General features: G+C 44.1%; 1 protein-coding gene and 1 long non-coding RNA gene across 5 annotated transcripts; one reads left to right on the top strand and one right to left on the bottom strand.

The window, feature by feature from the left end:
* Positions 1–12,754: 12,754 nt before the first annotated feature.
* Positions 12,755–24,077, top strand: Gfi1 (growth factor independent 1 transcriptional repressor). 4 transcript variants are annotated; one of them, XM_027935205.3, is made up of 7 exons: positions 12,755–12,845; positions 15,299–15,508; positions 15,830–16,012; positions 17,732–18,219; positions 18,341–18,478; positions 19,507–19,672; positions 22,659–24,077. In XM_027935205.3, the coding sequence occupies exons 2-7, from the start codon at positions 15,394–15,396 to the stop codon at positions 22,835–22,837; spliced, it is 1,269 nt and encodes a 422-aa protein (XP_027791006.2). In that variant the 5' UTR covers positions 12,755–12,845; positions 15,299–15,393; the 3' UTR covers positions 22,838–24,077. The 4 variants fall into 4 exon arrangements, with proteins under 4 accessions (XP_027791006.2, XP_027791005.2, XP_027791003.2 ...); XM_027935204.2 differs by lacking the exon at positions 12,755–12,845 and adding an exon at positions 13,613–14,415; XM_027935202.2 differs by lacking the exon at positions 12,755–12,845 and adding an exon at positions 14,521–14,603.
* Positions 14,222–14,980, bottom strand: LOC139707263 (uncharacterized). The gene is made up of 2 exons (XR_011708881.1): positions 14,893–14,980; positions 14,222–14,581 (listed from the first exon to the last, which is right to left on the bottom strand). It is a non-coding gene; the product is annotated as an uncharacterized lncRNA (long non-coding RNA).
* Positions 24,078–24,725: the final 648 nt, after the last annotated feature.

Here is a 24,725-nt window from a genome sequence, read left to right as displayed (position 1 = left end):
TAACCTACATCATTCAGTTGCCTCCAGAGGTAGGTCATGGTAGTTAAATGTTACTAAACATTGCTAGCCAAAAAATGTTTTTGTTTAACTTGATTGATAATTTGGGCATCAATTAGCAGAAACATCCCACTGTCTTCCAGTATCTTTGGTGTTCTGAAATTTCAAATGATGTCCTGTGATGTGGAAACTGTTCTCAGTGTGTTGGATGCTGCCTGACTGGGTCCTTTTTGGTATGGAGACTTATCTTCTAGTTGGGGAAGCATTTTTCTCATTACTTTTTTTTTTTTTTTAATTTCCTCTCTCATTCTATTAGTAGGATTTGAGGACTCCTGGATAACTCTTTAATTTTCATGTCTTTTCTCTCCTGTCTTATTTTTTAATTGATTTATTTAGCTGTTTATTTTTCAAAAGTTGTTATGTGTATACATTCAGTGATCTGCTTTTATAAAAAAAAAAAACAACTTTTTTATGTTGTAGTGGCTGTGAAGTCTATGAATGTTCTTTTCTTTGCTTAATCAATGTTCTGTTTTTAGTCATTTTCTCCCTATTATTGGCATGAACCTCTCTGAAATAAATTGTAGCCCCCGCCTTTAAATTGGGATTGAACCCAGGGATGCTTTACCACTGAGTTACAAACAGCCCTAGCCTTTTTTTTATTTTGAGACAGGGTCTCACTAAGTTGTTTAAGGACTTGCTAAATTGCTGAGGCTGCCTCAGCCTCTGGAGTTACTGGGATTGCAGGCATGCCCCCCTACACCAGCTAACACAAACTAATTTAAACTGAAAACATTCTTTTTAAAAAAAATTTTTGATTTTTAGTTGTAGGTGGATACAATAACCTTTATTTTATTTTTATGTGGTGCTAAGGATTGAACCCAGTGCCTCACGCATGCCAGGCAAGTGCTCTGCCGCTGAGCCACAACCCCAGCCCTAAACTGAAAACATTCTAATTGAAAATTTGTGGTATTGAGTATTGAAGGATACTTTTTTTTTTTGGTACCAGGTATTGAACCCAGGGATGAGCCACGCCCAACCTTTTTCTTATTTGGGGTCAGGTTTTGGTACAGGGTCTTGCTAAATTGCTTAGGGTCTTACTGAGTTGCATAGGGCCTCGCTAAACTGCTGAGGTTTGCCTTGACCTTTCGATCTTCCTTCCTGCCTCAGCCTCCTGAGCTGCTGGATTATAGGTGTGCCCCTTCTCACCCAGCAGATATTTATTTTCTGAGAGATGGCTTCATAGATTGTAGTCATAACATATATTATTGCTATTATGTTTCTTAACCATCCTTAGAATGAATACCATGAGTTGCATAAAGAGTTGTCTTTTCTCTGGCTTAACTAAGAGCATCCTGTCCTAGGTTCATCAAACTTGGAGATTAGATTAGGATGGTCAGGGCACTGACAAGAATAAAGTGACAGAACTTTCAAATGACTGGTGATTTATCATTAGTTGAATTTTAAATAAGTTACTTTGAATGTAGAAGACCTTAACTATTTTCACTGTAAGTGAGGGCATCACCTTTCTAGTAGATGCTGTCAAGAGCTATTAGGCACCAAGGAAACCTTGGTCAATTAATGATGAAAAACTATTAAGTGAAATAAGTGAGGCACAGGAAGACAAATGCTGCAAGTTTTTCAGGCTTCACACATAAGGAAGAGGCAAAGGTTAGATATGATTTGTCTATTACACACCAACATTATAGTTCTTATTTACTTATTTATGGTCCTGAGGATTGGACTCACAGCCTTACCCATGCAAGGCAAACACTCTACCACTGAGCTACACCCCTGACTTTGAACTTGCTCAGACTTTGGGTCTGTTAGCAGGAATTGGTTATGGGACCAACTGTACAAGTTCAATACAGACACTCTGTACTTCTGTCCCAATTATTAATGCTTACACTGAACTTTTAAGAATCTGAACAAAAGAAAAATTTCTAAATAAGCAGGACCATTCCTGTTTATGCAGATAAGAGCATTATTATCTCAAACTCAAAGCTCCTGATAAAAATTCTTTTGACTAATCACTTTTGGAAGGATTTGATACTTGTAAAATAAATATACATTTGATGAGAACTTGATATTCTCATTTAAAAATTTTTTAAATTTTTTTATTTGTTTTAATTAGTTATACAGTATGACAGTAGAATGCACTTTGATACATCATATATAATGGAGTATTATTTCTCATTCTTGTGGTTATACATGATGCAGAATCCCACTGATCATATAGTTATAATATAGGGTAGTATTGTCTTATTCATTATACTATCATTCCTACCCTATTTCTTATTTTTTAAAAACTGGTTTATAGATAACAATGTTCTTGTTATGGGGCTTGGGTTGTGGCTCAGCGGTAGAGCACTCGCCTCACACGTTCCATCCTCAGCACCACATAAAAATAAATAAATAAAATAAAGTTATTTTTAAAAAAACAACAATGTTACAAAACTTGCTTTAATTACCTTCCTATCAATCAAAAATCCTGGAGGGTATGACAGGAAGCAGCACTACTCAAACGTATGACTTCTGAGGGTGTTTAAGATTTTGTTTTGGCATTAGTAATAAAAAATTTTAAGATTATGCTAATGTTGAATCTACTTGGATTATTTGGAGATTCATTGATTATTCATCAAGCTTTTCTGTATTACAGAAATTATTATTTTGGTCCTATTCTATGGATGTGACCTTTTAGAGTCTCATTTGTGTGCTATGCAGACTCAAAACAATTTCATGGGGAAAAGCTTACACCTGACCTTGTTTTTCCCTTGTAGGTGAGAAAACCTTTTACATGCCAGCTGTCCTCAAGTACATCAGCTTTCATAATAGGTTGAACTCTACTCTTGAACTGTCTATTAAGACATATGGGTCTGAATTTAGAAAACACAGAATGGCTGCATTCCAGGATTTAGCTAGGAGTATAATCTCATCTTGTCATCCAATATCTATTAAAAACTCAGTAGGGAGAAGTAATTTTCAGGGAGGATTTGAAGCATGCATCAGGTTATGCACTTTTTCAGATGGTCTAGTCTAAAACATATCCATGGATTAAACCAGATCAGTAGACAGCTGGTTCCTTGCTAGACAGTGCCATAGTTTCCCAAAGTATAGTTTTTACCAAGTTGTACTTTTGTGTGACATCAACAATGTATATTAAGTGTTATGAGAAATAGCAACTTTTGTTCTAAGGATGGATAAGAACACTATTTTCTTTTATCATTATAAGTAGTTCTCAGGATCCCAGAGAGATATGTCTTATCTTGGTACCGAGAATAGTTAATAGTAGCTTATTTCAACTTTATAATATTCAAAAGAAATGGGGTGTCAGAAAGGAGTGAGGGAGGGATTTTTTTCTTACCAGCAAAAACACTGAAGTTTTTGATAGAGAAACATCATGGGATATGCCACACCCATATTCCTTTCTACAATCCAAACTGCCAAATGCTTCCCAAATCAGAAGCAAAACATCTTTGTGCAAAAAGTAGATCATATTCTTCTGCAGTTGATAGAATATGTTAATCCTCCAGAATCCTAACTCCAGCCTCATCTTAGTTGAGCCTCAGATATGTATCAGGAACTATGACATGTGCCAACTTGAGAAAAGAAAGGGCTTGTGGGCTGGGGTTGTGGCTCAGTGGCAGAGTACTTGCCTTGCACATGTGAGGCACTGGGTTCGATCCTCAGCACCACATAAAAATGAATAAACAAAATAAAGATATTGTGTCCATGTATAACTAAAAAATATTTTTTAAAAAAGAAAGTGCCGTGTCTGGGGCCAGACAGCCATCTCAAAGACCTGGGAGGGGGAAAATATTCTTCATTTGTTTACTCTATCCTTTATTCACTTTTCCTGATATATTCACTTCTCAGTGGGTTGAAGGAGAGCAGAGATTCCATATCCCATGCTCTATAGTTGTCATGATGCATGGCATTCACTGTTCAGTAAATATTTGTTGAATTGAATTAAATTGTGCAATTGAGTCCAAACCCTGACCTCATTTGGGACACAGTGCCAGGATTGAGTCTTCCCATCCTTCAGGCCTCTGTAGCTGCTTTTAAGCTCAATCTCTACACCAGTCACTCCTATGTTGGCATCCTCCACACAGTCTGTCCTGGTATCATCCCTAGAGTTTCCTTGTCACCACCAAGATGTTCTCTCTTCCACTAGTGAACAAAGGGACTATTAGGCACACAAGTATTTCTTTGATTTGCACAGAAACCCTGCTATTTCTCTATTCAGTGAAGGGTGTTTTTTGTGTGCACACGGGTGGCTGTGGTGTGTGTGTGTACTTGTGCTTTAATTGAAGCTCAAATGAAAATTCATGGTGGCCCTTACTGAGAAGTTGGTCTCTACCTGATGACAAACAGTTAAGAATATTTTAAGAAGAGGCAACAGTCCTCTGGCGCTTTACCAGTGTTAGCCCAGATGAACTGCTCAGCTTGATGGAGACACAATTTGTGACCATAGGAAGTGAACTTGGAAAGCCCAGTGTTATGGATTGGATATGAGGTATACTCCAAAAGCTCCTGTTGTAACACAGGAATGTTTGGAGGTGAAATTATTGGACTGTGAAAACAATAACCTAGTTAGCCCATCCTAATTTGAATGGACTAATTGGGTGATAACTGTGAGTGGGGAGGTATGGCTAGAGGAGGTGGGTCACCATGGATATGCCCTGGAAGGACTTATCTTCCCTGAAGCCCTTCCCTTTCCTTTATCTGCTTCCCAACCATCATGAGCTGAGTAGTTCTCCTCCACTACATGTTTTGGCCACAATGCTTCACCTCACCTATGGGCCAGAGCAATGAAGTCGGCCATCATGGACCAAACCTCTGAAATCATGAGCCAAAATAAACTTTTCCTCTTCTAAGTTGTTCTTGTCAGGTATTTTGGTCAAATAACAAAATCTGACTAACACCCAGGAACCACAAGTGTGGGAAATGAGGCTCAGGAACTCAGGAAGGGAGCCTGAGTCTCTCGGATCTGTTTGGAATGTCGGAAATCCATACTAAAATGCTTGATGGCAAGTCTTAGTAGCCATCCCAAGTACACAAAACTCTCTGGTAGGTGCTGAGACCAAACTCCTGCAAAGGGTTGAAGATCTACAGCTAGGGGAGCCTCTGGGCTCTGGGCTTCTCTGGCTATGGTATCAGGGAAGGAAACCCTTTCTGAATCTAATTCCACAAGCTGTTCATTGGGATGGTTAGAGATGATGTATGAAAGGGCCTCCAACCGTGTCTAGTATGTAGTGATAATAACTAACAGGTAGTAAATGCCTACTTTATGCTTTAAACCTATTAACTCATTGGATCTGGGCAAGTGTAAGTGAGGTGTTATTATTGTATCCATGTTTAACAGATGAGGAAGCCAAGGTACAAAGAGGTTAAGGAACTTGTCTAAGGATGGTAAATGGCAGAGCCAGAATTTCCAGACTCTAAAAGTCTGGCTCAGCACCCAGGACTTTACTATACTCTGCTCAGTAACTGTTCATTATAATTTAATGATAACATAGTTCTTTTTTTGTACAGGGGTGTAATTATTATACTCATTCAGGAAAATAATTCATCAATATGTGTTCACAGACCTTCAAAGGTTCCTAACCTTTGATCCAGAATCACTCTGACAATGCTAAAGAAAAAAAAAAAAATCCTACATTCAGTTAAAAAAAAGTGCAGTTAAAAAAAATCACAGCATAATTTGTAGTAGGGAAAAAGGAGAAATGATCTAACTGGCCAGTAATAATAAAGATACTGAATATGATGGTATGTTTTTACTTTTTCTTTTCTCTACTTTGCAAAAGTCCCATCATATAGGCTATTGCTGTTTTCAGCCATTTTAATCCTGTTGTTTTCTGACCTTCTGATGAGGAGTACGCCAGATAAGCCCACACTGCTGGAGTAATGGGTTGCAACCTTGCAGCAGGAGGTGAGAGAATTTGTCCCTCCCTCAACCCCATCTTCTTCTCTTCTCAAGCCTATGACAGGCACATACTTTTTGACTCAAGGCTTTTCCACTTTGTGCTGCAGTATGGTTGGGTGGAAAGAGACAAGATTTTGAATAAACAGATTTGGTTGAATTTGAAAAGGTGCTGGCTATCAGAAACAGGGTTGTTTTTCTTTTTTTTAAGACTGATAAAAAAAAGACATAAATACATACATATGGGGTACTATGTAATGTTTCAGTACATGAACCACGGCTTCTTAAACTACAGGTGTCCTTATCTTTGAAACAGAAATTACCAGAATGCCTACCTTGGAGAACTCCCAGGCTTTTCTTCTCCTTTGTGAGGCCCAGGACAGTGATAGAGCTGAAGCACCCAGTGGGCTGCATCTTTTTTGCCACCAGTTATGCTGTCATTTTCTCCAGGGTTTGCTTCTTAGGGCAAGCCTAGGGGAATTCATGTGGGCGGTCCTCCACACCCTGCGTCATGTGGACCAGTGCTGACCGCAGTGGCCTGAAGTTCCCAGGAACCTGGATACCCACCTTTCTTCTAGGGTAGGCTCAGACATTCCCTTGAGGGAAGGTGAGTTTTGCAAGTAATTTTTCAGTTACAGTATACAGGCTCTATTGTTTTAAGTCAAGTGTTTCATCTGGGTTAGGGTTAATGATCACTAAACATCCTGGAGGAAATGATGAAAAACTCAAAAGTAAAATGATTTCACGTTTTCTCTCTTGTAAAATTTTCCATTCACTAAGTAAAATCGACTCCTTTTTTTTTCCATAAAAGTTCACACTGGGTATGTTTCTATCAAGAGTCATATCATGCAGCCCACACATAAGATGACACTTAATTCAGTCAATCTGTTCCTAGGAACAACGTAAAAATACATAACTGTTGAGGTTAACAATTTTCTTATTTGAACTCTGAACACCAAAATGAACAGTCCTATCCCTCTTCAGATATTTGAAATCCTTTATATAAAAACTTAACTTAAAATGTTACAGTAAGATATTTTATAATGTAACAAGATCTAAACATCAGTCCTAAAATGTTTTAAAAGAAGGTTTTTTTCATCTTGGAAAGGTTCAGATATTTACATAAGATCTTACTCATACCATAAGTCTTATATTAATTTTTTATCTCCAGATTTCTGCTTTACCTCATGTCCCAATTTTTGCATATGCTGATAAAATTTTAAAAAAAAACCTTACCCACTTTACATAAATGATGATCCCATTCTAACATATTCTGACTTATGGTGTTATTTGAATATTATTTTTATACCATTATTTTGTTTATTTGTTTTTATGTGGTGCTGAGGATCGAACCCAGTGTCTCACACATGCTAGGCAAGCTCTCTGCCACTGAGCCACAACCCCAGCCCCTTGAATATTATGTTGATAGTATGGTACTTGCAAGAGTAAAAGGGAGACAATTATATCAACTAACATTTAAGTTATAGCATCACATGATTATCACTTTGCATTTATTTTCCTTGAATTCATACAATTTAGAAAAATGTGAAATTCTTATTTCTATATGACTATACCCACTAAGACAACTAATCCAAAGACAAAAATGAAGTAGTCTTTTTAATACTATGAAGACAAAATCATGGCAATATGACAGGGTGTGACCACTATGTAACAAGTACTTCTTGAACTAAAATAAGATCAGTTCTATATCTGGTCTTTAATTGAGGTCTTATTTTTCCATAGTTGATTTTTTTTAATATTTATTTTTGAGTTGGACACAATAGTTTTATTTTGTTTATTTTTATGTGGTTCTGAGGATCTAACCCAGGGCCTCAAACATGCTAGGCAAGTGCTCTACTTCTGAGCCACAATCCCAGCCCTCCATAGTTGATTTTTATGATCTTTATTAAGTGATATGAATTCTTGGCTTATGCATTACACAAAGATACTGTTCAAAACAGTTATTCTGGTGTGTATCAAGGGTCATAAAAATATCCATTGTTGGATCTAGAAACTTCACTCTCTTCTTAAGAATATATCCTAAAGAAACAGTTTAATATGTGGGGTATATGCAGAGCCCTGGGCTCAATCCCCAGAACCACAAAAAAAGAAAAAGGTGGGGAAAACTACATCCAGAAAACTTTTCATTGTATTACATAAAATAGTAAAAAAATGAAATCAAGCTAAATGCTAAGACAAAAGTGACTGAGTAAATCATAGTAATCTATTTGATAGAATCTTTCTTAACAGCAGTTGAAAATGATGAAGGGTTATATTATAAAATCAAGGAAGATGAGAGTCATGGTTTAAAAAATATTGGGGAGTAGAGGGTCCTGGGGATTGAACCCAGGGTGCTATACCACAGAGCTGCACTCTTAACCCTTTTTATTAATTTTGAGACAGGGTCTTACTAAGTTGCAGAGACTAGCCTCGAACTTATGGTGCTCCTGCCTCAGCCTCCCAAGTGCCTGGCTTAAAATTTATTTTTAACTTATAAAGACATAACAGTCAGACATTAATTTTTTGATGTCATGATCCTTTTCTTAAAACATTTTTAAGCTGTCAATGAGCCTTTATTTTTATGTGGTGCTGAGAATCAAATCCCAGTACTTCACACATGCTAGGCAAGAGCTCTACCACTGAGCTATGACCCCAACCCCAATGTTATGATTCTTAAGTAGCTTTTAACATAAAAATAGCTATGTTCCATTAAATAAAAATAAAAACAAAAAGAATAAATAGAAAATAGTATTATACTCAGTGAGAAAAGCACAGTACAGTTATATCTATGATATGATTATAAGTTTTCTCAAGAACAGAGTAAGAATACTGGAGAGTTGTTTTACAGGGTTTTATTTTTTTCTTTCTTTACATATTATATGTAATATTTAATTTTTCAAATATATATATTTTCAAAATATAAAATATTTTTATATTTTTAGTTGTAGACGGACATAATACCTTTATTTTGCTTATATAGATTTTTTTTTAGTTGTTGATAGACCTTTATTTTATTTATTTGTATGAGGTGCTGAGAATCAATCCCAGTGCCTCACATATGCTAGGCAAGCGCTCTACCACTGAGCCACAATCCCAGCCCTTATTTAGTTTTTTTATGTGGTGCTGGGGATCAAACCCAGTGCCTCATGAGCTAGACAAGCACTCTACCACTGAGCCACAACCCAGCCCAGTATTTTCAAATATAATCAAATCTTTTTTTTTTCCCCAAAAAAAAAAAAAAAAAAAAAACCTGGGACACTCTGTCTTTGGCTTCAGAGTTCTACAATGTAGGTTCTGGCATTCTGACTTTCCAGGTGAGAAACTAAGGCTGGGAGAGTTAAGTTATCCAATGTCACAAATCTAGTACTGGCAGAACAGAGATTGACTAACACATCCAGCATCTAATTGTCTTCAAAAGGCCTGAACTCTTTTTTGTTTGCTTGTTTGTTTTGTTTTGTTTCCACTCCTGGTGACAACACTGAGATCAAATGAGGCAAATGTTATAGAAATAAATGCTGAGTGAAATGGGAGTTTTGTCCCTCTCTGGGGTTTCAGGATCATCTTCTCTTCCTATGCCTTCCCCAATAGGACAATGATCCTAACTGTAAATCTTTATTTATTTTTTTAAAGAGGCTGCTAATATCCTGTTATATTATTCTTTTTAAAAATGTCTTGTAGCAGGGTGTGTTGGCACGCACTGTAATCCCAGCTCAGGAGGCTGAGGCAGGAGGATTTTGAGTTCAAAGCCAGTCTCAGCAAAAATGAGATGCTAAGCAACTCAGTGAGAACCTGTCTCTAAATAAAATACAAAATAGGGATGGGGATGTGACTCAGTGGTTGAGTGTCCGAGTTCAATCCCCAGTATCAAAATAAAATAAAATAAAATAAAATGTCTTGTATCTTTTGTTGAAGGGAAATTGTTATCTATGAGATGCTATTTGAAATAAATGGGTAACAGGTGAGAGCTTGGAAATATTTACAACAGGAGGAGGTAATTTGGTTTTACACATCTACAAATACATTATTATTGTTACTTAGAAACTATTACTAAATTGTTAAAAATTAATAAATTTAAATTAATTTTGGGGGAAACCCTTTTATATAAAATTATGACCCATATGTACCCACTGCTTACCAGTAGATTTATTTCAGTTACAAAGAAATATGGGGTGGGGGTAGAGTCTCCACTTCTTATCTTTCTTCTGTGCTCTCCCAAGTATAGGAATCACAATTCAATACTATATATATAACAGATGTCCTGACCTCAAATTAAATATTTTCATGTATATTTATTTATTCAAATTAGTTATGGATCCACATGATTCAAAATGTAAAAGATAGAAAGGGGGACTCAATGTCATCTGCCTCCCACCTGCTCCTGTCTGAGTATCCCTGTCTCAGTTCTCAGTTTTATTTTGCAAACCCAGAAAAATCCCAAGAGGCTCTTTAAGGCAAAAGAAAGCAAGTTGACTCAATTTAATCTAAACGAAAGGGATTTACTCTAAGCTGACACTACTTAAGGTGCTGGTTTGCCCCTTTCATAGCTTCCCCCAAATTTTCTGACACTTTAAAAAGCAGCACTCAAGGGGGCTGGGGTTGTGACTCAGCGGTAGAACACTCGCCTAGGTTCTAGGTTCTGGGTTCGAGCCTCAGCACCACATAAAAATAAATAAATAAATAAAGGTTTTTAAAAAAAACAGCACTCACTAAACTACAAAATAGTTAAACAGCACCTTGTCAAGAAATTTTGACTTTGAACTTGCTAATATGCAAACAAATCTCTATAAATTGATTAATAAGAAATTTTATTTCATTTTATTTATCATTTATTAAATCTCTGCTTCTTTTCTTCTGTTGAACAGGATGGAAGGCAAAGATTTGCTTTGGGACTACTTTGAGACTTTTACACTTCAGGCCAGGGCAAAGCATATAAGAAATAAAACAAATAGAATGAGCTTAATTTCTATTCAGCTGATTGGGTATTCGTGATTCTTCTGACTGAGATTGCTTACTTCTGCATTTATCTATAAAGAAAGAGTATGTTGAGCAATTAAACAATGCAAGGAGAATAGTTAAGCAATTAGATATGCCTCTTGTCATACAGTAGAGGCACAGGCCATTGTGAACAAAATGTCTAACTTATTAAAACATGTTTGGAGTACCACAATGCTAACTAAATATTTTCCACTAGTTTTAGTGTTTACAATGCAAAATAAAAATAATTTAAGATCATTTTATAGAGAAGGGTTTTAAGGGCTTTTTGGTCTCATAATAATTTTGGACTGGTCAAAAATGCCATGGGCTTGAGGGTGTAGTTCAGTGGTTACTGAGCAAGTGCAAGGCCCTGGGTTTAATACTCAGCACCAACAAAACAAAACAAAATATGGTGGTTATTTTGTAAGAACTGGGTGCATCGCCCCCTTCCTTCAGTGTTTGATATTGGAGAATTATTGTGTATGAAATAATGATGAAAATCCAACTCAATTCACTTAGAAAAGTAACGTGATCACAATAATATCCACCCATATCAGGAAAGGCTGTATTGGAGGCTTTGAATATACACAGTAGGCCACACACTATGTATCTCGACAAACACTGAAGATCGCTGTATTTGTTTGTTAATTTGGTTATGGGTGAAGTTTTGAGGGTTTTTTCCCCCTGTTCTATTAATAGAACTAATTCATTCCACGCATTTATTTACTTAGTCTAGACATTCGTTAGCCTACCGTGGACATGATGAATATCCAGTGCCTACACTCAGGAAACATACAATCCAAGCGAAAAGTTTACTTTTCAATAATCATTAGGGTTGTGCTATAATGGCGCTTCACTGCTCCCCGAAGGACAGGTGCTGGGGTACAGCCTCAGGAGGTGGCAGAACCCGCGCTCGTGGTCTGCTGTCCTAGCCTTGGCCAAGCAGGGCGGGGTGAGCCTAGCAGCGGTCCTCCATGCCCCCGCGCGCTCCCTCCCGGGTGGCCTTTAATTTCGCAGCTCCGACCACCGGAAATTAGCAAAAGGCTGAGCAGACCCGGCGGAGTGTCTGGTGAGCTCGGCTCTGGGAAGGCGCGCCCACCGGTCCCGCCGGGCGCCCGCGGGACGCGCCGCCAGGGCCCTCTCCGCCGGGGGCTCGGCGCTCGCCCACCTCTTCCAAATTTAACCATTACCTAAATCCGAAGGGAAATGAGCAAACCTCTCGGATTGGGTGTCAAGGTATTTTCAGCCTCGTTGGGCGTATTTATCCCGAAGTGTTTCCACAACAAGCTATTTCGGGGCCCCGAGGCAGGTTTCGCTCTGCGGACGCCGTGGCCACTCGCTGGGCTCCAGGCCGGCGGCTCCACGCGCCAGTGATTCATGCCGGATTCGGGGGGGGGGGGGGGCGTGCAGCCCAAGCAGGCCGCGGGGTTGGGGGGGTGCCCACGGCCAAAGGAGCAGGGAGGCCTCCTCCGAGCAGAGCACCCCCGGCTCCCGCCGCTCCAGGCAATCTGTGTCCTGAATCGAATCTGTGACTTCTCGCCGCGGAAGTCTCCCAGGAGCCAAGAATAGTTCAATTTTCTTTCTAGTCATTTCTAGTGCCTGGGTGACGGGACCTCTGTGTTCCTCCATCCCCCGCTGGTCCACAGAGGGGAGGGGGAATGGGGAGGTCCGCGAAAGGGCGTCCAGGAAGCGGGCTAGAAAAATCAGGTCCTTAGGCCTCCTCGGGACCACTTGTTCAAAGGAGGAGCGCGCCCCTCCGCCCAACTAGGGGTTGGGGGATAGGTCTGAGAGGGCTAGGGAGCTACTCTGTAACGCTCAGGAAGTGAAGCTTGTGGTTTTGGGGGCTGAGCTCAGAAGGAGATTAAAAAAGAGAGAGAGAGAAAGAGACAGAAAGGTCTCTCCCGAAAGCAAGATTCAGTTTGCAAACTCGTGTGTCCGCGCCCTGACCCCGCAGGTAGGTTTGCTGTACCTCTTCTGCGCCTCCTGCCCTGGTGGGGGTGGCCACAAAGATTGGCAGGGCACTGATACTGCGGGGGCGACCAGAGGGCGCTGGCGGGTCCCCACCTGCTGCCGGCACTGTGTGGGAGTTGCCAGAGCTCCTGCTGCTGGGTTCGGGCGCCACCAGCGTAGTGGGGCTGGGAATTTGGAGTAGAGGGGCGAGCGCCATAGGTTTGGTGGTCGGTCAGCGGAGTGGGATCCCCCCGGGAAGGAAACATCAGATGGGAAGACAGCGACAGCTGGTCTCGGGAGGCCGCTGGATTAGCCCTCTTCAGCTCCCGCCTTCCCGGTCCTTGACTGGAAAGAGAGGGCCGGCGAGCCGACGTGAGCTGAGGGACCCGCCCCGCCCCTGGCCTCCAGCTGCAGCCTGAGGTTGTGTTCCCACGCATTCACTTCTTCGCCCTACTACCTCCTACCCGAATCCCCCGCCCCTTCACGCCCACCCCCACAACTAGCAAGCTAGCTAGGGTGCGAGAGAGGCGCGAGTTTGTGGTCCGGGTGAGGAGGCCTCCTCTGTGTCTACCTTGTGCCAGATCCAGCGCGGGAGCAGACATCACTTCTGCTCCCCACCGGCCCTGCTTCTGGCCAAGCCACAGGGAGGCCCTCGGGACGACTTCACCCTGTTTTCCTTTCCTCCAAGTTTCATGATTTTTTTTTTTTTTTTAGAGATTTTAAAATTATCTATCTATCTATTTTGGCGTTTGTGGCATCTAATTGTACGAGCACACTGTGCAGGAAAAACTGAAGCTGCAGTGCCCCTGTCCAGGGAGCCATCCCAAATGGAGGCAGGCAGCACCCTCACCCCTTTAGGCATTCATTCTCGCGCTTAGATCGCGGGAAACGTCAATGGGATTCCCGCGTCAAGTTCCAGACTTATTTCTCCTAGGCGTATTCTCACTCCTCTGGGGAAGGGAACATAGTAGGAAGAGGATCTGGAGTAGGGTGAGTGCACTGCCAGGGACCAAGGTCTCTAGGACTCATTCTGCGTAGAGAACGTATCAACAGTCCTAGTGACCTGCATCATGCCGGTGAACGGAACGGCTGCGAGTCCCGCAGTCTCAACCGCGCAAAGCCCTAGCACAAGGAGTTCTGCCCCGGCATGGAGTCCCCAGCGCCCTGGTTTCTGAACTTGCTGAGGCTTGCCAGTGCCGCTCTGCCCGTAGAAAATACAGCTGTCTTGAGAACCCGGCCCCCATCGCCTTCGCAGAGAAAGGAAGACAGATTCGTTTACCCCAGACTCCTTGGTCGCGGGGTTCCGCCCCCGGAGCCCGCCGCTAGCCAGGCTGGAGTCGCCGCCCCGCCTCCCCGCCGGGCTCCGGTTTCGACCCGAGATTAGGTGAACTGATTGGGATTTAATGAGAGCGACGCAGCAGACAGCTAGCTCCCTACTGCGCTGGCTCCCGGACCCTTGTTTTCTGTCCACGGCCAGCACAGCCGGCACGCCGCTCAGTTGTCTTTCTTGTCCGTTAAGCCATCGGTGCTCCATGAACTTAGGACGCCGCGCGGTTCCCATTCAGCACGCCCAGGTTGGTCTCGACATCACTAGGACAAGATTTTTGGGAAGCAGAACGGAAAGTGCTATTTCCCAGGACCTGGTTTTCGAGGTTAGGCCTCCATTGTCTATGGTGACTTGTGACGGTTGGAGCCGTGGCTGATGACCACCGCACCCTCAACTTGGAGACAAACTTTTCCCTGTGTGGGGCGAGAATGAGTGGTGAGCAAGATCACCCGGATGCTAGTTTCTCCCGGGGCAGAGGTTGACCCTTTGCATTCACCCCCTCCACCACCGCGTCACCTTCCTTTCCCTTTGCCCTCCCGCCTCCCTTCTCTGGCCTCAGTTGCCTGCAGTAGTCCTATTGCTGTCCCCCTCCCAACCCTGTCTTTCAGTCCAGCCACAAACGCCCCGCTTCTGCCCCTCTTTCACTTCAGTTTGTAGTGGGCTCTTGGAAGTCTTGGCCTCTTCCGGGTCCTAGACCACTGACTCATCCTCGGCCCTTACTGACCCGCGTGTTCCAGCTCTCCCGGTCCAACTAGGCAGGCAGTGGGTGGTCGAGTTGGAGTAACGGACTGGTTGGGAACTATGGCTCTCCAGAGAGTTTGCACTAGCTAGCTTTAGTAAGGAAGGGGAGGGGCCGGGGGCGTGGGCAGAGCAGAGGAAAGGGCCTGAGCCAGGGCCCTGGGACAAGTTTTACCTCTGAGCTGTGGCAGTGCCGGGAGCGGACAGAGCTCGCGCCACCTGTCCGAGTGCCACCTGGTGAGCGTTGTGCATGGGAGGGGGGTGCCAGGCCCCTCCTCCCACGGGCTTTCTTTGCTCCTCCCCGGCTAGCGTTCTCCCTTTGCCTTGGTACCCAGTCCCCGACCTCGGAGGGTGCTGACTCGCGTTTCCACCCGATTTTCCCTTCAACTCAGGTCTCTGCTGGGGCTGAAGGAACACTTGGAGTGACTGTGGGCTGACGGAGGCTATAGGAGCATTTGGAAAGGAGTGGGGAAAGCGTTGGGCCACCATGCCGCGCTCTTTTCTCGTAAAGAGCAAGAAGGCTCACAGCTACCACCAACCACGCTCCCCGGGACCAGACTACTCCCCCCGTTTGGAGAATGTACCAGCACCAGGCCGAACAGGTGCGAGGCGCGCGGAACCCGGCAGGGCAACTCCCTGGGACACCAACCTTGCACCCTGCCTCATCATTTCTTGGGAACCCGGGGAGGCGACCCCAATACCCGCCTTGTTGTCTTTTTTTGTTTCCTACTGTTGTGATTCCTCATGAGCTTGTCTAGGTGCCAGGACCTTCCTGAGACAGCTTTCGGATCCAAGAGGGTTTCTGGTCTGATCGGAGTGGATAGAGGAGGACGCTCGGGTGCCACGGTCTTGCAGGGCACCATTTCAGAACCCTCAAGCTCGTCCGGGCTCAGCCTAATTCCTCTCCTGATTCCTCTCCACAGACAGCATTTCGAGTTCAGGAGAGGGGAAGGCGGAGCCCGGGGACCGTTTGTCCCCTGAGTCTCAACTGATCGAGGCCCAGGACAGAGCCTCTGCGTCTCCGGACAGCTGCGAGGGCAGCGTCTGCGACCGGAGCTCGGAGTTTGAGGATTTTTGGAGGCCTCCTTCACCCTCCGTGTCTCCAGGTAGGAACCCGTTGGGAGATTCTGTGGTAGGGGCAGGGAAACCCAGCATTGAGCTGGGAACTGGCGCGATCTTGGGCGCAGAAATGCAAAAATGGTAACGGAGTCTTACCCTGAGGAGGGAACTTATTCGTGAGGGATGGGTCCCAATGGGGGAAGCATCAGCCTGTTCTGCGATTGAAACAGTTTGCCCCATCACCACCCCGAATCCGCTGTCTACTTTTAAGGCTTTGGAACCCTGGCTGCAGGTAGTTTGCATTCGTTTGCGTGGAGCTGACCGGTGAGAGAAAACAAAGCAGATATCTCCACTGGCTACTCCAACGTTTAGTTGTGGTGTTTTTTGTTTTTTGTTTTTTGACCAGAATTGATTTGTTTAAAGATATTACGATCCCAGATCCCGGAACCCAAACAAATGGAGACCCGGTAGTCTCAGCCTGACTAAGCTGGGCGCCAAGTGGAAGAGAGGGGTCGGTGAACAAAATCTCAGCTCCCTGCTCGGTCTTCACAGGCACAGATTGGGGGCTTCTTTCATTTTTCGTTCTGCCAATATGGCCCAGCCTCGGGACCAGCCTACTGGGTTTCATTTCCAGCGAGCAGTAGAGTTTCCTGCACCCGGGTGACTGCACGTTGGGTGGGGGCAGGGCTCGGGTCCTGGACGGTCGGAGTAAGGAAGGAGCAGACCAGCCCAATTCTGCCAAGGCGAGTTGTTTCCAGATTATATTTATTAGTTTTAAAAGATCATCTCCAACAATCCCACACTCAGTTAGTTGACTTGATCAGACCTGAGCTCCAGCGAGGAAAGCCAGTAGTGGAGGGGTCTTTCTGGCTGTGTATGACACCCCCCCCCCATGGAGAACAGGGCACCTCCAGAACCCTTCTGTCTGAAAATCAGGTTGCAGCTTCTCACTACATTGGTCAGCCTGGACTGGAGTGTGTGTGTGAGAGAGAGAGGGGGAGGTGTGGAAGGGAAGAGAACAAATCTACTAGTTTTAGCCAAGTTCACGTGGAAGGGTGCAGCAGAATTCAGGAAGCTTCTCCTGAAGATGTTGACTAAATATTTTTAATTGTAAAGTCATTCTTTCTGAGAAATTCGTCACCCTGCCACTCCATCAAAATATAATAGGAATCGGGTTGGAGAGAATTCGGCACCCCTTTCCCGCTATTTCTTTGCTACCTACACTAGGCACTTAACTTTGAGGATCTTAACACCTTGAGGTCTTTTCGGACATATGCCTAGTAGTTCCGGGTCCTCTCCCTTCTGCATCATCGGTCCGGGAAAGAAAACCGATTGATTGTGAACATGTAGTGGCTTAGGAGAGTGTTGGCGCTGATGTCTGGACCTTCTGCCCAAGAGCCCTATTCAGGGACTAAACAACCGCGCTTTCTCCTCCCGCACACAGCTCAACTCTTTGTGTCTAGACGCGCCTTGTCCTTTATGGGACCTCCAGGTGCTCGGATCCCGCCAACGGCGAGGACTTCCGAGGCTCTCCAACAGAATTTACCTTTCTCTCTATCTGCTGTCATTTTAACCATCAGTTTGCTACCCTGCCACTGACCCGCCCGGCCCCAGTGTCCTGGCTATGTTTTACCCCGGAGCGCCCCTGGAACTTTGCGTGGCACCTGCACACGCACTGTTCTACAAATGTTGGGCGCCTGGTAATGCTCGGTGCACCCGGCTCCACCCTGCTTAAATCTGACCTGACACCCTCCTGTGCTCTACAGCGTCAGAGAAATCCATGTGTCAGTCGCTGGACGAAGCCCAACCCTTCCCTCTGCCTTTCAAGCCGTACTCATGGAGTGGCCTGACGGGTTCTGACCTACGGCACCTGGTGCAGAGCTACCGGCCTTGTACAGCTCTGGAACGCGGCCCCGGCCTCGGTCTCTTCTGCGAGCGTACACCGGAGCCTGGCCACCCGGCCTCGCTCTACGGCCCAGAGAGGGCTGCAGGCGGCGCGGGGGCCGGAGCCCCAGGAAGTTGCAGCACAGGAGGTGGCGCTGGCGGTGGCGTGGGCCTGGGGCTCTATGGCGACTTTGGATCTGCTGCGGCCGGGCTGTATGAGCGGTCGACGGCAGCGGCTGGCCGGCTGTACCCGGATCGCGGCCACGAACTACACGCGGAAAAGGGTGCTGGTGTCAAGGTGGAATCTGAGTTGCTGTGCACCCGCCTTCTGCTGGGCGGCGGCTCCTACAAGTGTATCAAGTGCAGCAAGGTGAGATTCCTGCACGCCCAGCCTTGGCAGCCCGGTGCCAGCGTCCCCGGCCCGCGTCCCGCCACTGCCCGCTCCCGGCGGCCCCTCTCAGCGGCCTTCTCCCCGGCCCCACCCGTCTCAGGTGTTCTCCACGCCGCACGGGCTCGAGGTCCACGTGCGCAGGTCCCACAGCGGCACCAGACCCTTTGCCTGCGAGATGTGCGGCAAGACCTTCGGGCACGCGGTGAGCCTGGAGCAGCACAAAGCCGTGCACTCGCAGGTAAGCGCAGGGCATACTGACTGCCGCGCGCGCAGCCCTGCTCAGGTCTTCGAACTTGAGATCTTTTGTTCGTCCTCTGTGCGGCACCAGACGCTCTCAGCAAGGTGATTTTGGCCCCACTGCCTCCCAGTCTCCTCCTCCAGTCCCTCGGTCAGGTCCTCTTGCCCTGATGTAGGTGTATTGGGAAAGGTAGGTGGTAGCAGACTCAGGCCTTGAAGCAGTCTTGCATTTGGACGTCACATCATTGTGAGCCTTCGGGGTGTGATCCTAAACATTCCTTTGGGGTTGAGGAAGGTTTGGGTGCACTGAGACTTGCTGCTGATACATTAGCTCTGTTTCTTTGTCCGGATTTTTTTTCCTGCCAAATGGTTGTCACTTAATTTGCATTAGCCCCTCCTAACTGAAAAAGGTGGTACGTGGGCTCATTTAGAGCATCTACTAGCACATTTTCCAGGCTGTTCTTGCATTTATTCGTTTATAACTATTTGTTGCCTAACTTCCAGGTGACTAGTACTTCAAAATTCTATAGCACACCAGCTCTTTGATAGGATGCCCCACGGAGAGTACAGTTTAGTTGAAAGACAGAGGGTAGATAAGTAAATAAGTACACAAATGGCTATGACAGAAATCTTATGTACAAAGATTTGTTAACTTGGAGTATCAGCCTGTCTCCTCCAACACCCACAATGGCTGAGGGGTGGAGGCATCTCAAGTGACTGAGGTTTAAGCCTCCAGTTGAAGAGGGTGGAGAAGTGTGTATAAATGGGTGTCAAAAATGCAGGGTGGGGATAGTTTTTGCCATGAGATTTGGAGGGTTGTGGGTGAAAAGTGTTTTGATAGAAAAAAAAATGTTAAGGGGTGGGTGTTAGGGAGAAGTATGGAGAGTATGGGGACTGGAAGTAAGGGGGGAAGGAAGGATTATGTAGAAGCAGAGTCCTGGCTTTGGAGTTTCTAGGGTCAGGTTAGTGGTGAGGAGGTAGCAGCCTAGGTGTTTGCAGTAGGAGTGCTGCATCTCTCTCTCTCTACAGGAGCGCAGCTTTGACTGTAAGATCTGTGGCAAGAGCTTCAAGAGATCATCTACACTGTCCACACACCTGCTTATTCACTCAGACACTCGGCCTTACCCCTGTCAGTACTGTGGCAAGAGGTTCCACCAGAAGTCAGATATGAAGAAACACACCTTCATCCACACTGGTGAGCTGAAGATACCCAGAGGCCAATATAACTCACCTTCTCTGATATTCTAGCCCCAGTGAGAGGTGGATGAGGTTTTCTGGATGGAGTTAATCACTGCATGTTAAAGAAAACAAAGAGACAGATTCTTCTAGGTTCATTCACAGATGTGATTCTTCCCAGAGGGGACTTGATCTGGGATTGTGTCTCAAGGACCAGCAGGTCAGATTGCAGGTTCTCCATCCTTGGAAAGAGTAGGTTTTTTTTTTTTTTTTTTTTTTTTTTTCTAGTTTAGCAGCTGCTCCAACTGCTTCCTGCTCTGGGTGAAATATGAAGCCCCAGAGACCTCTCAGAGTTTTGCTCTAAATGTTTACCTAGAGATTGAAAACTTTCTGTAGGGCTCCCACAGAGGCTTTTTTGGGAGGGACTCATGTGTTGCCTTTCTACTGTATTTTTAGGAGTCAAGAGCTTATTCTACTTGAGGAGGAAAAAACAATGGCAATATTACTAAGCTCTGTTAAACTGCATTACCTCATCTTATTCTCACAACAACTTCAGGAGATAGAAACTCTTCCTTGTCCCCATTTTAGAGATGAGGAAAGGAGGCACAGAGGGATTAAGTAAACTGCTCAAGGTCACGCTAGCAAGTAGGGGGCCAGAGCTCAAGTTCAGGCCTATGTGACCTCTCAAATATCTATGCTCTTGTCCTGTTTATCCTATTCTGCTTTCAAAGTCATGAGGATTGGTAGACACAGAAAGCTTCTCTTCACGTATGGCTGTTTTCACAAAATCAGCAATTTTATGCCTTAGTAGTGATAATTTCTTACCTGTTGTAGCGTTTTATAATTTACTCAGTGTTTTCAAATCTGTCATTTCATTTGATACTTCCTGTCACCCTATAAAGTAGAAAAAGCTGCTCTTACCTTCCAGAAACTCAGAAACATTGAATGATACCCAATATCAGACTACAGAAATCATGACACCATTGAACATTTTGACTGCCAATCCTGAATTTTTCCCTGAGCTGTAACTCTGGCCCTGTTTTTTTTTTTTTTTTTTTTTTAAACAGGGCCTTGCTAAGTTGCTGAGGCTAGCTTCAAGCTTGAGGTGCTCCTGCCTCAGCCTCCTGAGTAACTGGAATTACATGTGTGTGCCACTGTGCCTGGCCAGATGAAAGTTTTAATGCCAGCAGCTCATGGGTTCACCTTCAGGAACACATTATTTTTTTCTTTTTGTGGTGATGGGAATTGAACCCCTGGGCCTCATGCATGCTAGGCAAGCACTCTACCACTGAGCCACATTCACAGCTCCAGGAATGTTCTCTTTTAATTCACCAAGACATTTACATTAGACCTGGAATTTTTGACAGTGTTATTGCAGAATATGAATATTAATTTAAAACAAATGGCACTGTGTTCCAAATAGCTACTGTTGATATTTATGAATATTCTTGGACAGTGTAGATATTCCTATCCAAAATCTCAGGAAAAAATCTTACTTTAATCATACCCTTTTGCCTGAAATTTCCATAGAATTCACTCCTTTATAAGTAAAGGTATTTAAGACATTTATCAAAATGCAACTAGGATCTTGACTGAATGAAACATGAAATCTTTATAAAACATTTACATTATAGCTAGAATTGGTTTCTCAGATTTGTTTGAGCCTAAAGAGATACGATAACTTTTGATGGGTGATTTCTTATCCAAGAAATCTGAAGCATGAAGAGAGAAGAGAGCATAGCAAGAGGGAAAGAAGGTTCCTCAAAATCAAACTTTATCTGTTTTCATTTTTAGCCCCAATACTATTAGTGCTATGTTGGGGTTATTTGAAAATAGATGACATTTACCTAAATGTCACATAGTACATGAGATGGGGAAAAGACAAAATCTTTTCATGTCTAGTAATTTATTAATCTTTGGTAAAGAGTTGCTGTCATATAAAGAATCTTCCCAGGCATGGTGGCATGTGCCTATAATTTCAGCTACTTGGGAGGCTGAGACAGGAAAATTGCAAGTTCAAGGCCAGCCTCAGCAATTTAGTGAGGCTCTAAGCAATTTACCGAGAACCTGTCTCAAAAATAAAAAAATTTTTTTAAAGGGCTCCGTGGTTAAGCACCCCTGCATTCAATCCTCAGTACCAAACAGAATAGAATACAGTAGAATACTATGATTAGTCTCATAAAAAGAAAGTAAAATCCAGGCAGAAAAAGACTAGCTACTTTAAGAAACACTTTGTGGCTGGGCATGGTGGCACATGCCTATAATCCCAGTGACTTGGAACACTGAGGTTGGAGAATCACAAGTTTAAGGCCAGCCTCAGCAACGTAGCGAGACCCTGTCTCAAAACAAAAGTAGAAAGGATTGGGGACATATTTCAGTGGCAAAGTGCCCCTCAGTTCAGTAGCCAGTACTGGAAGAAATGAGAAGAAAAGAAAACAAATATCTTGTAGCTCAAATGTGGACTTTTAAAATAAGACTGAGAAATGTCTATGCCTCAGATACATTCTGTGGTCCTTCAAGATCAAGAAAGAAGACAGGCTCTCTGGTATACAAAACCAACACCCACTTGGAAACTCAGATTTGAAAACTTCCTCTGAATTAGAGCCAAGTCACACGGTTTGTAGGACAGCTCCTCCCACCTCCTGTTGAACATCTGTTCTGGGTGCTCTCTGCTTCTAAAAGTCAGGGGAGTCCTCCGAGGTGGATTCAGCTGGGGAGGGCACGTGGCCTTTGCTCTGTTTCCGTTTAGCAGGAAACGGTTTGAGGCCTCTGGCTGGGAACCCCCACTCAGAAAGTCTCCCTTCCACCTGGTGTACCCATGACTTCCCGGGACCACATTGCAGGCTGGGAGTCAGTTCATGTTGCAACACATCCCTCTTTGAGTTGCTTGAAGGTCTTAGACTGTGGTGCAGCCAGCTGCTGCCAAGAGCATGTGGGTCACAGTGGATCTCCTCTAGCTTTGTCATAAACTCATACTTTCTCCCCTCCCCCTTCCATTCCCGCAGGTGAGAAGCCCCACAAGTGCCAGGTGTGTGGCAAGGCATTCAGCCAGAGCTCCAACCTCATCACCCACAGCCGCAAACACACAGGCTTCAAACCCTTTGGTTGTGACCTGTGTGGGAAGGGCTTCCAGAGGAAGGTGGATCTCCGGAGGCACAGAGAGACACAGCATGGGCTCAAATGAGCACCCTCACTAGCTGCAAGCAGCAGCTACACGACACTACGGAGGATGGCTTCCCTGCTTGCCTCTAGCCTCTCTAATTTCTCAGGCCCCCCAGTCCAGTCTGCAGATCCCACCAAGGTGAATCCCCTTCACCTTACTTTCTGTAGCTGCCAGAGGGAACAAGTTACCTTTTTAAAGTTCTTTGCCGAGTGGGAACCACAGCAACTCGCTGGACTTTAGGCTACTCTACACCTGAAGATGTGAAGTCAAGTGGGGATCAGATAAAATCTTGGACTCCACAGTTCTTCTCATTTCTACCCTGTTCCACAGACAAGAAACTTCTTCAGGTGTTGTCCCTCTTCCTGAATTCCCCTAGATACTTATGTGGAAGAGAAGGTCCATTTACAAGTGGACACATGCTATAGTTTTAGCTAGAAAGAAGAGTGAGTGTTTTTTTTTGTTGTTGTTGTTGTTTTGTTTCCTTCTGGAAAGTTTGTTGACCCCTTTTTGTTTGGGTGCTGCCTGTAAATCTCAGAGGAATCATTTCTCCTCCTTGAAGAGTGGTTCAGAAACTGATTTGGGGAAGGATCTTAATTCTTTTGAAATCACCAGATGCACCATCAAGCCTGCCCCAGGAAGAAACAGAAAAATAGACTTGGTGATGAGAGGAGGATCAGAGGTCCTTTCTGCAGGAGGCCTGTGAAGGCCTCATCAGAGGTTAAAAACGTGAAGCAGTGAACGAGATGTCATTCATTCATTCAGCAAATATTTATTAACCTTTGGTTACCAAGGTACCAGTTACTATGCTAGGTACTGAAGAGCCAGAGATTAAAATCATAGCTCCTGCCTCTGCCCCGCAAAAGCTAACATTTGTACCTCCAGGTGGCTGGGGTCTGTGCTTTTTTCCCTTCCAAGGGAATGCTGAGATGAGAACACAGAATCTTGAACCTTCCTTTTTGATCCTTTTGGATTTTTATCAAGTATAAAAAGTAGCTGAAGAGTTATTTCAAAGATTCATGTGTATACTCAGTTTTTATTGTTAAGCTGATATTTTTAAGATGTCTGAGCTTGTAGGCACATAGGGTTGAAGGCCCTCTGTCTTCAACTCTTTGGCCTTCCACATGTACCATATGGGGGGAAAGGCGATATTTTTACTTTGATGAAGTTTGTAAATGATTTTAGATCTTTGGGAGTGCATTATGTTTGTTATTACATATTTATTAGAGTGATGTATTAAGTTAATAAAACATTAAGACTATTACCAGATTGCCTTTTATTTAGGCAGGGAATTTGAGAAAGACTTTTGCTTTTTTCTGTGAGGGAAACTGGCACCAAAGGAAACTACAGTGGAGTATAAAAATGAAGCAGAGAAGTCAACGTACAAAGAGTAAAATCCTATTGCTTTGATGTGTGTGTGTGTGTGTATTCCCCTCCCCCAGATACTTCCTTCTTGATTTTTTTTTTTTGTGTGTGTGTGTGCTGGATATCAAACCTGTTGCCTCATGTGTGCCCTAACACTGAGCCACATCCCAGCCCCTTCATTCTTATCAGAAAGACTGGGAGGTATATAAAACTAAGATCCTACCTTGTAGAGTTCCAGTGGTCCCACAGGTACATAAGCTTTCCTCTGAGAATTTAAATGTATTATTAATTTTTTTAATGGGCCAAAAGGTTCCTAGATGAATAAAGAAATCACAAGCCTTTGGTCTGGAGGTCAGAATCTTAGTTGAGGTTCTAGCAGACACATCATGTGACTCAGACAAATTCTTTGACTTCCCTGATACTAGTTTTCTTGACTATAAAATGTGGATATGGTCCTATCATCCCAATCCAACTCTGACTACTTTGATTCTGTGGAAACTGGAGAAGAGAAAAAATATGAGTGGTTAGCTTCTGTACTGAAGGCAAA

The sequence above is a fragment of the Marmota flaviventris genome, chromosome 10, assembly GCF_047511675.1.
Source record: "Marmota flaviventris isolate mMarFla1 chromosome 10, mMarFla1.hap1, whole genome shotgun sequence".
In the NCBI taxonomy this organism is placed as follows: Eukaryota; Metazoa; Chordata; class Mammalia; order Rodentia; family Sciuridae; genus Marmota; species Marmota flaviventris.
Note: the sequence above shows the minus strand (reverse complement) of the source record. Positions and strands in the feature narration are given on the sequence as shown.

Coding starts and splice junctions, on each gene's coding strand:
- Gfi1 (XM_027935205.3), top strand. CDS start 15,394: ATGCCGCGCTCTTTTCTCGTAAAGAGCAAGAAGGCTCACAGCTACCAC. Junction 16,013..17,731: donor TTCACCCTCCGTGTCTCCAG/GTAGGAACCCGT, acceptor TGTGCTCTACAG/CGTCAGAGAAATCCATGTGT. Junction 18,479..19,506: donor ACAAAGCCGTGCACTCGCAG/GTAAGCGCAGGG, acceptor CTCTCTCTACAG/GAGCGCAGCTTTGACTGTAA.